The 16,925-nt window shown below is 52.2% G+C and overlaps 1 protein-coding gene across 1 annotated transcript in view; it reads right to left on the bottom strand.

The window, feature by feature from the left end:
• Window positions 1–3,897, bottom strand: part of zgc:153031 (uncharacterized protein LOC557552 homolog) — a 28,174-nt gene extending 24,277 nt beyond the window's left edge. The window contains exons 1-2 of the mRNA XM_038781277.1: window positions 3,709–3,897; window positions 1,710–1,759 (exon numbers count right to left, since the gene is read on the bottom strand). Coding sequence (XP_038637205.1) covers window positions 1,710–1,759; window positions 3,709–3,794 — 136 coding nt within the window. The 5' untranslated portion in view covers window positions 3,795–3,897. The remainder of the gene's footprint in view (window positions 1–1,709; window positions 1,760–3,708) is intronic.
• Window positions 3,898–16,925: the final 13,028 nt, after the last annotated feature.

The following is a 16,925-nucleotide window of genomic DNA, read 5'->3' as shown; positions in this document are numbered from 1 at the left end:
AAAGGTTGAGTAGACTAGGATTGTTTTCATTGGAAAGACAGAGGTTGAGTGGAGACCTGATTGAGGTCTACAAAATTATGAGAGGTATGGACAGGGTGGATAGCAACAAGCTTTTTCCAAGAGTGGGGGTGTCAATTACAAGGAGTCACAATTTCAAGGTGAGAGGGGAAAAGTTTAAGGGAGATGTGCGTGGAAAGCTTTTTACGCAGAGGGTGGTGGGTGCCTGGAATGCTTTGCCAGCGGAGGTGGTAGAGGCGGGCACTATAGCATCATTTAAGATGCAGCTGGACAGATATATGAACGGGCGGGGAACAGAGAGAAGTAGACCTTGGAAAATAGGCAACAGGTTTAGATGAAGGATCTGGATCGGCGCAGGCTGGGAGGGCCGAAGGGCCTGTTCCTGTGCTGTAATTTTCTTTGTTCTTTGTTCTACTTAAGCCCACACCTCCACCCTATCCCCGTAACCCAACCTAACCATTTTGTCACTAAGGGGCAATTTAACATGGCCAATCCACCTAACCTGCACACCTTTGGGCTGTGGGAGGAAACCGGAATACCCGGAGGAAACCTAAGCAGACAGGGGGAGAAAGTGCTAACTCCACACAGACAGTGTTGAATGTAGGAATTTAATATATATTGTATTATATGTATTTGGTGCAGTAAGGGTTAAAAGCCTGGGTTAATGTGTGTATGACTGCTGCAGCATTGTTTTTAAAAATCCTGGTTTACAAGACAGCTGCAGTTTTGGAGAGTCAGCACTGCAATTAAAGCATCGTAAAAGCTTGGGATAATGGATTTTGTTTATATTAAGAGGGTTCCTTGCAGAGTAGTTAGAGATATTGTGTTCAGTTCAATGAGATGGTGTAATTTTTAGGAGGAGCCGGGTTTAAGCAGTCAGGTGTTGAGGTTCAGAGTTTTAGGCTGTGGCTGGAAGGCAAGCTGAGAGATTTCTGAAGAAATACAGCCAGAGATTATGCATTGGTCTCACAGGGTTCAGTTCTATCTTTTCAAAAGACATCTCTGTGCAGCAAGTATTCCTGAGTGCCAACTGCTTTTAAAAGTGTATTGGGATCTGAGATAGTTTTGTTGTTTGAGTGGAAATAAAGATACCAGTTAAGGGATACCTCGTGGAGCAAGGTATTCTTTCCTCACAGTCTTCCAAAATTAATATAAAATATTTTGTGTTTCTGCAGTATCCTAGCCACTGTTGGGGTCTGGCCTGGGATGATCATAATGCCGCCAATCTTTGATTCCAGGAACAACTCAAAAAAAGTTATTGCAGAAAATTCCGGATGGTGTAAGTTATGAGGTGGTTATGAAAAAGATGTTAAATGATTTGTATCTTGATTTTGAATGTGATTTATAAAGGTGTTGTACTGGCCATAGGAAAAAATCAGTGAGAGGTCCATTGTCACCAGCTCCCTGCTGTCACTTGTACATTTGGACATCCAGTGTCAGACATCAGGTGGGAAATGTTCCTCCCCAGTTCCTGTAAGTCCATCCCTTGGCTCAGTCTTGCTTTACTGGGGGAAAGTCACTTTTACCCCAAACTATCACTCAGGCAAAGGGATAAAGCAAGGAACCAAGAAACCCGGGGTAGAGTTCAACAGGATTGTCTATGTTTGAGTTCACCTTAATTGGAGTCAGGAGCTAGAACAGGAGTTTGATACAGTTTAATGCAGTTTGTTTACATCAACGTGCCAATATACCTGGAGCGGAGACAGCAGTTATCCTCGAAAGAAAGTACTTAGATTCATTCCTTGAGAAGAGAATCAGAAACATAATAAACATGCAGGATACAACAGGCAAGATCTTATCATCATTAACGATAATCTGGAATCACGACTGGATCTTGCCTCCCACTCTTACCAGTAGCTTTCACTCAGCCTGATCGTATGGTAACCCAAATTGCCACAGTGAGCATTTAAACGTTTAGACTTGTTACTCGGTCAATCATGATCAGTACAATATATTCCAATCAATTCAACAGCATAAATGAGGTTGGCAGTTCTCATGCCAACATCTCACACTCGCTCCAGATGTTCATGAACTGTAGTTGGACCTGCATCATCACCGTGCTGGGAAGTGTAAAAGAGGCCGACAGTGACGAAGGCAGCTAGATTACCTCATACGCTGCAGGAAAGGATGCCCTGAGGTGTGGTACATCGGCGAGACCATGCAGTCGCTATGACAACGGATGAACGGACACCACGCAACAATTGTCAGACAGGAGTATTCTCTTACAGTCGGAGAACACTTCAGCAGTCAAGGACATTCAGCATCCAATCTTCGGGTAAACATTTGCCAAGGCGGCTATCAAGACACATGACAACGCAGAATCGCTGAGCAGAAACTGGTAGCCAAGTTCCGCACACATGAGGACAGCCTCAACCGGGATCTTGGGTTCATGTCACATTACACATAACCCCCACCATACTGCGCGAGTTTGCAGAATCCTACTAGCTGTCTTGGCTTGAGACAATTCACACCTTATAACCTGTGATTATCACTCACTCCAGGCGCACCTTCTGGACCTGTAAAGACTTAATTACCTGCAAAGACTCACATTCAAAGTATTATATTGCATCGTTGACTTTGTCTATATATGTATTTCTTCATTCGCCTGATGAAGGAGCTGTGCTCCGCAAGCTAGTGACTCTTACAACAAAAAGATTTAAAGATTTGTTTACTTGTAAAGACTCGTGTTCCAAACATTCCAATCTGTAATTATCTTGCAATTGTGTCTCTACCTATATATGCTGTGATTGTCAACCTGCCTCCACTTCTGCCTCCACTTCACCTGATGAAGGAGCAGCGCTCTGAAAGCTTGTCATTTCAAATAAAACTGTTGGACATTAACCTGGTGTTGGGAAACTTCTTATATTAAAGACTGGCTTTGGTCCTGCCCCTCAGTGGGACTAGTAAGAATGTTTATGTGAAGAGGAAATGTCTGGGCAGCTTTACTAGCTAGTTTAAGGAGCTGTTTTTAAAAACAGAATTTATACAGACTGTCCAGGGCAGGAAAGTAGCCTAACGCCCGTTTATCACAAGTTAAAACTTAGACCGTTTGATAGCATGAAAAGTAGTACTGTGTTCAGTTCTGGTCACCACGGTATCATAGTGGTTAGCACTATGGCCTCACAGCGCTAGGCTCAGGTTTGATTCCCGGCTTGGGTCACTGTCTGTGCAGAGTCTGCACGTTCTCCCCGTGTCTGTGCGGGTTTCCCGCAGACACTCCGGTTTCCTCCCACAAGCCCTGAAAGACGAGCTATTAGATCATTTGGACATTCTGAATTCTCCCTCAGAGTACCCGAACAGGCGCCGGAATGTGGAGACAAGCGGCTTTTCACATTAACTTCATTGCAGCGTTAATGTAAGCCTATTTGTGACAATAAAGATATTATATTACTATAGGAAGTGCTTGCACAAGAGAAGATGTAAACGAGAATGACCAGGATGTTGCCTGGGCTGGAGCGTTTCAGCTATCAAGAGAGGCTGGATAGGCTGAGGTTATTTGCCTTAGACTAGGAAAGTGGGATGAGAATAGAATGGTGAGTTTGGCCTCGTTCCATAATATTCCCGGGGAAAGGAGCTCGCTGTGGCAAAACGTTCTGTACGCTGGCAACTCTTTCCATATCTCGCAACTCTAAAGGCACAAGCCGGGACAGGTCCCTCCTGTACAGTGATGATGAAAACTTCAATACTCACGGTAGGACCCAGGGCAAATTCCCACCAACACCGATTCCCATATTACTATCGGCTGCTGCAATGACTCGCAGAGGTTTGTGATCCATTGCAGCCTAAAGCTGGATCAGGAAGCGAGTGTAAGGTAGACTGAGAAATTGACGCAACTTCCCCTTTCATTCTGTTAGTTTTGCTGCAAAAACCTTTGAAAAAAAGTTGTACATTGATACCTGAGGTGTAACTAGTTTTTGAACTGCTTCAATAATTCATTACGAACTCACTGAACCACTAAACCACTTTTATATGTCAGATTTCTTCACGTTTGTAAAAATAGAAACTTTAAAAAATATATTTTTATCTTTATGTGTTTTATTGACGTAATAAGCAATTATTTCATTATCTGAAATCGAAAGTGAAAGATGTTCGGTGTTTTCCTTCCTGCTTTGCTGTGTGTGAATGTAATGAGTTGTCCTCCTGCTTGTTTCTGCCGCCTGCCTCCAGCTCAGGGAAATTGTAAAATTCCAGTCAGGGTCTAAAAACAGGACTTAATGGACCCTGAATTTGGCCAATTCACCGCATTAAGACATGTCGTTGGAGGCAGAGTTGGAAATTCCCCACCCGTCTGCCTCTGTTCCAGCCTCTTGCGGAAGTTAAAAATCCAGCCCTTTTAGAGTACGTTTAGTGCGAGTACTGTACTTATAACTGTTTGAGGGTCCACACATTATTTGGTTTTGAAAATATTTTATTAAGGCATATATAATTTTAACAATTTTCAAGAGGAAAAAATGACAAATAACACCCATCCAACAACTAAACCCAGCCAACATGGCTTACATACAGTTCCCCAATCCCCCTTTCCCACTAACTATTTCCCACCTCAACCAATCCTCCATGCTTCCCTCTTTCCCTTTACCCCCCCCCCCCCCCCTCCTTGTGCTAGTCACCACTGATGTATATATTGTATATAGAGGATGTTGGTGTAGGCGTTTTCTGGTAAGGCCCTGTACTACAGGTACGGAGGTAGTTCCCTGCCTGCTGGCTCCGCCCAGTAGGCAGAGTATAAATATGTGTGCTCCCAGTACAGCAGGCACTTCACCAGCTGTTGTAGGAGGCCACACATCTTTGTGTAATAAAGCCTCGTTTGCATCCAACTCTCGCCTTTGTGTAATTGATCGTGCATCAATTTATTACACTAAGTTTTCAGAAGATGTACCTCCGCATCAAGCCGGATCGCCTGCAGCTGGATCCGCAATCAGACAACGCCAAAAAGGACTTTCAACATTGGCTAGCCTGTTTCGAAGCGTACACCGGGTCTGCGCCAAACCCAATTCCTGAAGCTCAGAAGATTCAGATCCTCTACACGCGACGCGGCTGAGCTCCAACGTCTTTCCGCTTATCCAGGACGTGCCGATCTACGCAGAAGCCATGGCGCTACTGAAAGAAAACTACACCCAACGGACTAACACACTCCACACCAGGCACATCCTCTCCACTCCTCGTCAACTTCCCGGTGAGTCAGTGGAAGATTTCTGGAGTGCCCTGATTCCCCTAGTTAGAGGCTGTGACTGCCTGGAACACTCGAACTTGCTCATGAGAGACGCTTTTGTCACAGGGATAAGGTCCGATTACATCTGACAGCACCTCTTAGAAGGGGCCACGCTCGACCTCGCGGAGACAGAAAGCTAGCCCTCTCGCTTACGGTCGCTTCGCGCAACATCCAGGCCTACACCCCCGGCCGCGTCGCCCACCCCCCCGCCCCCCCCCCGCGCATCGTGGACTCCGCAGACGGCCGCCCCATCGTGGACCTCACCAGTGACCCCCCCCTCAGCCAACCCCACGCGGCAGCCAACCAACCCCGGGGGTCCCAAATGTTACTTCTGTGGGCAACCTAAACACCCCCGACAGCGCTGCAAGGCCTGTGGCAAAAAGGGACACTTTGCTGCGGTGTGCCAGGCCGCGCAGTCGCCGCTATTGTTCCGATTCCCCCCACGTGCAACCAGTGGTCGCAGCCATCTTCCCCTCCTGGAACCACATGCGGCCTGTGGGTGCCGCCATCTTGTTCTCCCCAGGATCATCAGGAGCCGCCATCTTGTTTTCCCCACGACACGTGCGGCCCATGGGCGCCACCATCTTACCAGGATCCATGTCCCCCGGGCACCTCATCGCCTGCCACCATCGACGACCAGCCGCGTCTCACCTCGGTCACGATTGACCAGTCTCGCCCACACAACCTGTCAACTGCTTCCACCAGAGTGAAGATCGATGGGCACGAGATCTCCTGTCTGCTGGACCTGGGGAGCACCGAGAGCTTCATTCATCCCGATACGGTAAGGCGCTGCTCCCTCGTGGTACACCTCGCCAACCAGAGAATCTCCCTGGCCTCTGGGTCCCACTCCGTGGCAATCCGGGGGTACTGCATAGCCACTCTCACTGTCTAGGGCATGGAGTTCAGCGGCTTCCGCCTCTACGTCCTCCCCAACCCCTGTGCTGCCCTGCTACTCAGCCTGGACTTCCAGTGCAACCTCCAGAGCCTAACACTGAAATTCGGCGGGCCCATACCACCCCTTACTGTGTGCGGCCTCGCGACCCTAAAGGTCGACCCATCTTCCCTATTTGCAAACTTAACTCCGGATTGCAAACCCGTCGCCACCAGGAGCAGATGGTACAGCGCCCACGACAGGACCTTCATCAGGTCTGAAGTCTAGCGACTGCTTCGGGAAGGCATTATCGAGGCCAGCAACAGCCCCTGGAGAGCCCAAGTGGCAGTGGTGAAAACTCGGGAGAAACACAGGATGGTCATGGACTACAGCCAGACCATCAACAGGTACACGCAGCTCGACGTGTACCCCCTCCCACACGTATCTTATATGGTCAATCAGATTGCACAGTACCGGGTCTTCTCAACAGTGGACCTGAAATCTGCCTACCACCAGCTCCCCATCCGTAAGGCGGTCCGCCCATACACTGCCTTCGAGGCAGATGGCCGCCTTTACCACTTTCTCAGGGTTCCCTTTGGCGTCACCAACGGGGTCTCGGTTTTCCAACGGGAAATGGACCGAATGGTTGACCGGTATGGAGTGCAGGCCACCTTCCCGTACCTGGACAATGTCACCATCTGTGGCCACGATCAGCAGGACCATGACGCCAACCGTGCCAAATTTCTCCACACCGCCACTCTCCTCAACCTAACTTAGAATAAGGAGAAGTGCGAACTGCTTAGCCATCCTCAGCTATGTGGTCCAGAACGGAGTTCTGGGGCCCGATCCCGACCGCATGTGCCCCCTCATGGAACACCCCCTCCCCCACTGCCCCAAGGACCTCAAACGATGCCTGGGGTTCTTCTCTTATTACGCCCAGTGGGTCCCAAACTATGCGGACAAGGCCCGTCCATTCATTCAATCCACTCTGTTTCCCCTGACGGCCGAGGCTCACGCTCACCAGGCCTTCAACCGTATTAAGGCTGACATCGCCAAGGCCGCGATGCACGCAGTCGACGAGATGTTACCATTTCAAGTTGAGAGCGACGCATCAGACGTCACTCTAGCCGTCACCCTCAACCAGACAGGCAGACCTGTGGTATTTTTCTCACGAACCCTACACTCCTTCAAAATTCGGCACTCCTCCGCCGACAAAGAGGCCCAAGCCATCGTTGAAGCTGTGCGGCATTGGAGGCATTACCTGGCCGGCAGGAGATTCACTCTCCCAACTGACCAACGGTCGGTAGCCTTCATGTTCAACAAGACACAGCGGGGCAAAATCAGAAACAATAAAATATTGAGGTAGAGGATCGAGCTCTCCACCTACAACCACGAGATTTTGTATCACCCCGGTAAGCTCAACGAGCCCCCCGATGCCCTATCCCGAGGTACATGTGCCAGCGCACAAGTGGACCAACTCCGGACTCTGCACGACAACCTCTGTCACCCGGGGGTCACACGTTTTTACCATTTCATCAAGGCTCGCAATCTACCCTACTCCATCGAGGAAGTCAGGGCTATCACCAGAGACTGCCACGTTTGCGCGGAGTGCAAAGCGCACTTCTACCGGCCAGACCGTGCGCGCCTGGTGAAGGCCTCCCGCCCCTTTGAACGCCTCAGCGTGGACTTCAAAGGGCCCCTCCTCTCCACCGACCATACACGTACTTCCTCAGTGTGTTCAATGAGTATTCCAGATTCCCCTTCGCCATCCCATGCCCCGACATGACATCTGCCACAGTCCTCAAATCCCTCAACACAATCTTCGCTCTGTTCGGTTTCCCCGACTACGTCCACAGCGACAGGGGATCCTCATTCATGAGCGATGAGCTGCGTCAGTTCCTGCTCAACAGGAGCATTGCCTCGAGCAGGACGACCAGTTATAACCCCTGGGGAAACGGACAGGTGGAGAGGGAGAATGGGACGGTCTGGAGGGCCGTCCAGCTGGCCCTACGGTCCAGAAATCTCCCGGCCTCCCACTGACACCCTGCACTCCATTCGGTCACTCCTGTGCACCGCGACTAATGAAACACCCCATGAACGTCTCTTTGCCTTCCCTAGGAAGTCCACCTCCGGGGTGTCGCTCCCGACTTGGCTCGCAGCTCCAGGACCCGTACTCCTCCGTAAACACGTACGATTCCACAAGGCGGACCCGTTGGTTGAGAGGGTACAGCTACTTCATGCCAACCTACAGTACACCTATGTAGCGTACCCCGACGGCCGCCAAGATACTGTCTCCCTCAGGGACCTGGCACCAGCTGGTTCCCCCACACACCCTCCCCTCCCCCGATGCACCCCACCGCAGCCCCCGCTCCGGGACAATCCGTCCTCCCCTTGCCCACACCCGAGGATGAAGAGGATTTCGACACGCCCCCGGAGTCACCAAAGACCAAACCGACACCAGAATCACCGCCAGCACTGCGGCGCTCCCAACGGCAGATCAAGACTCCGGACCGACTGAATCTGTAAAATGACCTGGACTTTTAAAACCCCATCCCTCTGTATATAATTTTCCCCTCCACCCCGCTGGACTCAATTTCTTTTGCTCTCTGTGCTTTGGAAAGTCTACCTGTTTATAGTTCTCCACCACCCCCGTCGGACTCAATCTTAACAGGGGGTGAATGTGGTAGTCACCACTGATGTATATATTAAACATAGAGGATGTTGGTGTAGGTGTTTTGTGGTAAGGCCCTGTACTGCAGGTATGGGGGTAGTTCCCTGCCTGCTGGCTCCGCCCAGTAGGCGGAGTATAAATATGTCTGCTCCCAGTACAGCAGCCACTTTGCCAGCTGCTGTAGGAGGCCACACATCTTAGTGTAATAAAGCCTCGATTGCATCCAACTCTCGTCTTTGTGTAATTGATCATGCATCACCCCTCCCCCCCCCCCCCCCCCCCCCCCCCCGCCACCCATTTCTGCTGACAGCTTACTTTTCCCCAAAGAAGTCAATAAACGGCTGCCACCTCCGGGCGAGCATCGATAACCTCAGAGCAAACGATCTTCTCAAGCCTGAGAAACCCGGCCATGTCACTGACTCATCCTCCCGATTTCAGGGGTTCCGATTCCCTCCACACCAATAAGATCTGTCTCTGGGCTACCAGTAAGCAACGGCCAAAACATCAGTCTCTCTAGCCCACTGGACCCTCGGGGCTTCCGCCACACCAAAGATCGCCACCTCTGGGCTAGGAACCACCCGTGCCTTCAATACCGTTAACATGACATCGGCAAATCCTTGCCAAAATCCCATAAGCTTCGGACATGCCCAAAAAATGTGGACACGTTTTGCGGGCCCTCCCGCACACCACCCACGCCTAATTCCACCCCTTCAAAGAACCTGCTCATACGGGCCATAGTCATATGCGCCTTGTGGACCACCTTGAATCGTATCAGGCTAAGCCTGGCACAGCAGAAGAACGCATTGAATCTGCTCAGTGCATCCTCCCACAACCCCGCCTCTAACTCTTTGCCCAGTTCGTCCTCCTACATTCGCTTCACTTCCCCTACTGGGGCTCCGTTCCATTCCATGAGATTTTTATAAATTTCCGAGACCTTCCCCTACTCCAATCCCGTTTTTGACACAACCTTGTCCTGGAACCCCTGGGCGGCAGGTGCGGAAGGTTCGGGACCTCCCTCCGCGCAGAGTCCCTTGCCCGCTGGTATCGGAGCCCATTTCCATTGGGCAGCTCAAACTCCTCCTCCAATTCCTCCAAGCTCGGAAAGCTGCCGTCAATAAACAGGTCCCCAAACCGCTCGATCCCAGCTCGCTTCCACCTCCGAAACCCCCCATCCAACCCCCCCCCCCCCCCAACCCCCCCCCCCCCCCCCCCCCCCCCCCCCCAGTGCAAAATGGTGGTTGCCACAAATAAGTGTCCATACCGACTCCCCTCCACTCCCATGTGCCTCCATCACTGTTCCCATACCCTCAACTTTGGGGCAGCACGGTAGCATTGTGGATAGTACAATTGCTTCAGAACTCCAGGGTCCCAGGTTCGATTCTGGCTTGGGTCACGCGGAGTCTGCCCACCCTCCCCATGTGTGCGTGGGTTTCCTCCGGGTGCTCCGGTTTTCTCCCACAGTCCAAAGATGTGCAGGTTAGGTGGATTGGCCATGATAAATTGCCCTTAGTGTCCAAAATTGCCCTTAGTGTCGGGTGGGGTTAATGGGTTATGGGGATAGGGTGGAGGTGCTAACCTTGGGTAGGGTGCTCTTTCCAAGAGCCGGTGCAGACTCGATGGGCCGAATGGCCTCCTTCTGCACTGTAAATTCTATGAAAGCCACTACCACTGGGCCGCCAAGAACGGCAGAGGTGCAGTTACCAGTGCCCCTACATCAGGTCGTTTCCAACCGCTCCCACCCCCACTACCCACTTCCTAACCATTGCTATGTTTGCCCCCAATTGTAGTCCCTGAAACTCAGTAGGGCCAGCCTCCCTCGATCCCGCTCCAGCAGCGCCTTCTTTACCCGTGGGGTCTTATCCGCCCATACAAACCCAGAGATCACCGCATGCACCCTCTTAAAAGTAAGCCTTGGGAATAAAAATAAGCAGGCACTGAAATACAAACAAAAACCTTGGGAGAACTATCATCTGTACCCTCTGCACCCTCCCCACCAGTGACAATGGGAGCATATACCACCTTCTAAAGTCAGCCTTTATCTGAAATGAAAATCGCTTATTGTCACAAGTCGGCTTCAAATGAAGTTACTGTGAAAAGCCCCTAGTCGCCACATTCCGGCGCATGCTCGGGGAGGCTGGTACAGGATTTGAACCGTGCTGCTGGCCTGCCTTGGTCTGCTTTCAAAGCCAGCGATTTAGCCGTGTGCTAAACCAGCCCCTTATCTACTCCACCAACCGACCCAGATTCAACTTGTGTAGCTGTTCCCACTCCGCAACACCTGGATACCCAAACACCAAAATCTCCCTCCCACCACCTTGAACGACATCCCCTCCAATCTCTCCTGCTCTCTCGCCTGAATCACAAAGACCTCGCACTTGGCCATATTCAATTTGTACTGCGAAAATCGGCCGAATTCCCCTAGGATCCCGAAAATCTCTCCAATCCCCCCTCCCAGTGGGTCAGAAATATACAAAAGTAGATTGTCCACATTTGTCGAGACCCTGTGCTCCACTTCCCCTGTACTATCCGCTGCTAGTCCTTTGACACTCTCCGTGCCACTGCCAATAGCTCTATGGCCAAGGCAAACAGCAGGGGGGAGAGAGGACATCCCTGTCTCATCCCCCAGTGCAGCCTAAAATGATCCTAGCTCACTCGGTTTGTCCGCTCGCTCGCCACCAGTCCACAAAACCCTGCCCAAACCCAAACCACCCCATAAGTATTCCCACTCCACCCGGTAAAAGGCCTTCTACGCATCCATGATGACCATCACCTCCACCTCCCTTCCCTTGGAGGGCATCACAATCACATTTAGCAGCCTTTTAATGTTCGCCGCTAAATACCTCCCCTTCACAAAAACTATCTGGTCCTCCCCTATCACCCCAGGAATACAATCCTTTATTCTCAAGGCCATAATCTTGGGCAGTAGCTTGTCAACTACATTTATAAGGGAGAATGGCTTGTACGATCCGCATTGTTCCGGACAAATGTGAGGTAATGCATTTTGGAAGGTCTAATACAGGGAGGGAATATACAGTGAATGGTAGAACCCTCAAGAGTATTGACAATCAGAGAGATCTAGGTGTGCAGGTCCACAGGTCACTGAAAGGGGCAACACAGGTGGAGAAGATAGTCAAGAAGGCAGACGGCACGCTTGCCTTCATTGGCCGGGGCATTGAGTATAAAGATTGGCAAGTCATGTTGCAGCTGTATAGAACCTTAGTTAGGCCACACTTGGAGTGTTGTTCAATTCTGGTCGCCACACCACAAGAAGGATGTGGAGGCTTAGGAGAGGGTGCAGAAGAGATTTACCAGGATGTTGCCTTGTATAGACGGCATTAGCTATGAGGAGAGGTGATGCGACCATCAATTCAACCAGAGACACGAGTTGGAGTAAACTGTGGCTTTAATCGGCTTACAACTGAGCCTGCCTGCGGCTGTGCTGAACTGGAGGCGGACTCGCAGGACCGCAGCACTTATATTTCCTGTAGGGGGCAGAGCCAAGGATGGGACCCTGTATATGCTCCTCATCTCCCCCTGTGGAAGGATGTTCGGTGCGGGTCCGGGGGTGGACTCCGGGTACGGTTCTTCCTGAGCTTTGTTCCTACGAACCGGTGTGTCGGGTGGGAGGGAGCGCAGGAAGCAAATAGGTGCAGGGGCGCAGGGCATGGGAAGTCAGGTGGGGTGTAGTGTGGGAGGTACATCGGCCATAGTGGTAATAGAGCCTGCGGGTGCCAGGTCCCGGAGGGAAACGGTGTCCTGTCGGCCATCGGGGTGTTCAACAAACGCGTAGTGGGGATTCGAGTGCAGGAGTTGGACCCTCTCTACCAGGGGGTCGGTCTTATGTGTCCAAATGTGTTTTCGGAGGAGGACAGGGCCCAGTGTCCTCAACCAGTGTGGAAGCGAGACCCCCGAAGTAGTTCCCCTAGGGAAGGCAAATAGGCGATCACGAGGAGTCTGATTCGTGGCCGTACAAAGGAGGGACCTAATAGCATGGAGCGCATCGGGGAGGACCTCCTGCCAGTGGGTGGTCGGGAGATTCCTGGACCGTAGGGTCAGTAGGACGGTCTTCCAGACCGTCGCATTCTCCCTCTCCACCTGCCCGTTCCCCCTGGGGTTATAGCTGGTAGTCCTGCTCGAGGCGATGCCCTTACTGAGCAGGTACTGACGCAGTTCGTCGCTCATGAAGGATGAACCCCTGTCGCTGTGGACATAGTTGGGGAAACCGAACAGGGTGAAGACACTGTGCAGGGCTCTGATAACTGTATGGGAGATCATATCGGGGCATGGGACAGCAAACGGGAAATGGGAGAATTCATCTATAACGTTGAGGAAATAAATGTTGCAATTAGTTGAAGGGATGCTCAGGCGTTCGAAGGGCCGGGATGCCTTTACCAGGTGGCCTTATCTGGTCTATAGAAGTGTGGTTTACACTCAGCCCAGATCGAGCAATTCCTGGTGACGGCTTTAACCTCCTCAGTGGAGAAGGGCAGGTTGCGGGCCTTGATGTAATGGGCGAGCTGGGTGACAGAGGTCATTGTGGATAGCCTTTAGGCGGTCGTCTTGCGCGCTGGCTCATGTGCCGTGGGACAGGGCATCCGGGGGCTCATTGAGCTTCCCAGGACGATATACGATATCGTAATTGTAGAGTTTGATCCTCCACCTCAAGATCTTGTCATTTTTGATCTTGCCCCACTACGAATTGTCAAACATGAAGGCAACCGATCTTTGGTTGGTGATGAGGATAAACCTCCTACCTGTGAGGTAGTATCTCCAGTGCCGCATGGCTTCCACAATGGCTTGGGCTTCTTTTTCGACTGAGGAGTATCGAAGTTCAGAAGAGGAAAGGGTTCGGGAAAAAAACGCTACCGGCCTGCCTGCCTGGTTCAGAGTGGCAGCGAGAGCGACCTCTGAGGCGTCGCTCTCCACCTGGAATGGGACAGACTCGTCTATTGCACTCATGGCGGCCTTAGAGATGTCCGCCTTAATACAGTCGAAGGCCTGGCGAGCCTCAGCTGACAGTGGGAAGAGGGTGGCCTTAAATAGTGGGCGAGCTTTGTCTGCATACTGGGGGACCCACTGGGCATAGTACGAAAAAAATCCGAGGCACCTCTTGAGGCCCTTGGGACAGGTGAGGGAGAGGGAGTTGTAAGAGGGGGCGCATAGGGTCAGGGTTGGGTCCCAGGACTCCGTTTTCCACGACGTAGCCGAGGATGGCTAGCCTGGTGGTGCGGAAAACGCATTGCTCCTTATTATAGGTGAGGTTGAGCTTTTGGGCAGTCTGGAGAAATCGGTGGAGATTAGCGTCGTGGTCCTGCTGATCATGGCCGCAGATGGTGACATTATCCAAGTACGGGAAAGTGGCCCACAGCCCGTACTGGTCCATCATTCGGTCCATTGCTCTTTGGAACACCAAAACCCCATTTATGACGCCAAAGGGTCCCGGAGGAAATGGAAGAGGCGGCCGTCTGTCTCGAACGCTGTGTATTGGCGGTCCTCCGTGCGGATTGGGAGCTGATGGTATGCGGATTTCAGATCTACCGTGGAGAACACGCAGTACTGTGCGATCTGGTTTACCATGTCCGCAATCCAGGGGAGGGGGTATGCATCAAGGTGCGTGAACCAGTTAATGGTCTGGCTGTAATCAACCATCCGGAGCTTTTCCCCGGTTTTGACGACTACCACCTGAGCTTTCCAGGGGCTGTTACTCGCCTCTATGACTCCTTCACGCAATAGGCGCCGGACTTCAGGTCTGATGAACACCCTGTCCTGCAGACTATACCTCCTGCCTCGAGTGGCCACTGGCTTGCAGTTGGCGGTGAGGTTAGCGAAGAGTGACGGGGGGTCGACTTTCAGGGTTGCTAGGCTGCATATAGTGAGTGGGGGCAGGGGCCCGCCGAAGCTGAGTGTGAGGCTCCTGAGGTTGCACTGGAAATCCAGTCCTAGGAGGAGCAGGGCGCAGAGGTCGGGGAGCACGTACAATTTGAAATTTGTATAATTGGCGCCCTGTATTGTTAGAGTCGCTGAGGTGCGTCCTTGTATTTGGACTGAGTGCGACCCCGAGGCAAGAGAGATTGTTTGCCGCGTTGGGAATACCGGGAGCGAACAGCGCTTTACCAGGTCCGGGTGAACCAAGCTCTCGGTGCTCCCAGAGTTGAAGAGGCACGGTGTCTCGTGGCCGCTGATCTGGACGACCATCATGGAGCTTTTGAGGTGCTTGGGCCGCGAGTGGTCCACGGTGACGGCGCTGAGTTGAGGGGAGACGGCGGCGTGTTCGGCGATGCTGGAGTGGCCCCGCGATGACTGTTTGAGTTGGGTAGCGGGTGATGGCACATGGCGGGCGGCGAGGAAGCTGGCGTCCAAGATGGCCGCCCCCCATGGATTGCACGTGGCGGGTGGCGAGGAAGATAGCATCCAAGATGGCCACCCCATGGATCGCACATGGCGGGCGGCGAGGAAGATGCCGTCCAAGATGGCGGCCCCCATAGATCGCACGTGGCCGGCCGCGTGGGGATGGCCAAGATGGCAGCCCCAGTGAGTCGCACATGTTGTGCGGAGGCGGAGTCGGCAGACACACTGCCACGTTACGGGGTCTGCGAGCCAGAGAGTCGGAGGAGCGAGTGTTCAAGTTGGGGTTCGAGTTTTTGGATTTGGCCAGGCAGACCTTAGCGAAGTTCCCTTTTCGCCCGCATCTGTTGCAGGTTGCGTTGCGGGCCGGGCATTGCTGTCAGGGCTGGCCGCAAAAATAGCACGATAGTCCTCCGTGGTGGGCGGGTGGCCGCGCAGCGCAGGCCTGGGGCAGCCGTTGGTCGGGGGTCCACGATGTGGTAGCGTGATCGGCCGGGAACGGAGTTATGCTTTGGAAAGTGACCTCTAATGAGGTCGCCAGTTTTACCGTGTCCTCCAGGTCCTGGGCCCCTTTCTCAAGAAGACGCTGCCGCACATAATTTGATCGGACCCCCGCAACGTACACGTCTCGGACGGCGAGTTCCATGTGTTGAGAGGCTGTCACGGCCTGGAAGTTACAGTCGCGTGCTAGGGCTTTGCGGTCACGCAGATAGTCATCTAGCGACTCCCCAGGGCGCTGGCAACGAGTTGTGAAGATGTGTTACGCATAGACGTCGTTCACGGGCTGCACGTACAGGCGGTCGAGCATCGCGAGGGCCTCGGTGTAAGAATTGGCTTAATTCAGTGGAGTAGAAATACGATGGCTCACCCATGCGTGGAGAAGACTTAGTTTCTGTTCATCTGTAACAGAGGAGGTCGTCGACACAGCCAGGTAGGCCTTGAAGCAACAAAGTCAATGCAAAAAAAGTTCCTTTGCCTCTGCGGCCTGTGGATTGAGTTCCAGTCGGTCAGGTTTGAGGGCTGATTCCAGCGTGGTTCTTTAAGCCGTTTAAATTGATGCGACCATCAATTCAACCAGAGACACGAGTTGGAATAAACTGTGGCTTTAATCGGCTTACAACTGAGCCTGCCTGCAATTGTGCTCTACTAGAGGCGGATTCGCAGGACCGCAGCACTTATACTTCCTGTAGGGGGTGGAGCCAAGGGCGGAGCCCTGTACATACTCCTCATCCCGTGGGCAGAGCCGCGCAACTGCTCACAGATGGAGCCCACAGGGACACAGTAATGTAGTGTGAATTATAGTGGTTACACATTCACCACAAGAGGTTGAATAAACTTGGTTTGTTCTCACTGGAACGAAGGAGGTGAGGGGCGACCTGACAGAGGTCTACAAAATTATGAGGGGCATAGGCAGAGTGGATAGTCAGAGACTTTTTCCCAGGATAGAGGAGTCAATTACTAGGGGCATAGGTTTTAGGTGTGAGGGGCAAGGTTTAGAGGAGATGTACGAGGCAAGTTTTTTTTTTTACACAGAGGGTAGTGGGTACCTGGAACTTGCTGTCGGAGGAGGTGGTGGAAGCAGGGGCGATAGTGACATTTAAGGGGCATCGACAAATATGAATAGGATGGGAACAGAGGGATACGGACCACGGAAGTGTAGAAGATTTTAGTTTAGACGGGCAGCATGGTGAGCGCATGCTTAGAGGGCCGAAGGGCCTGTTCCTGCGCTGTACTTTTCTTTGTTCAACAACCCCACCTCCGGGGCCTCCCGAGTACCTCTGGTCTACCTGGAGAATCTCCCTCATTAA

Source organism: Scyliorhinus canicula, chromosome 20 (genome assembly GCF_902713615.1).
Source record: "Scyliorhinus canicula chromosome 20, sScyCan1.1, whole genome shotgun sequence".
In the NCBI taxonomy this organism is placed as follows: domain Eukaryota; kingdom Metazoa; phylum Chordata; class Chondrichthyes; order Carcharhiniformes; family Scyliorhinidae; genus Scyliorhinus; species Scyliorhinus canicula.
Note: the sequence above shows the minus strand (reverse complement) of the source record. Positions and strands in the feature narration are given on the sequence as shown.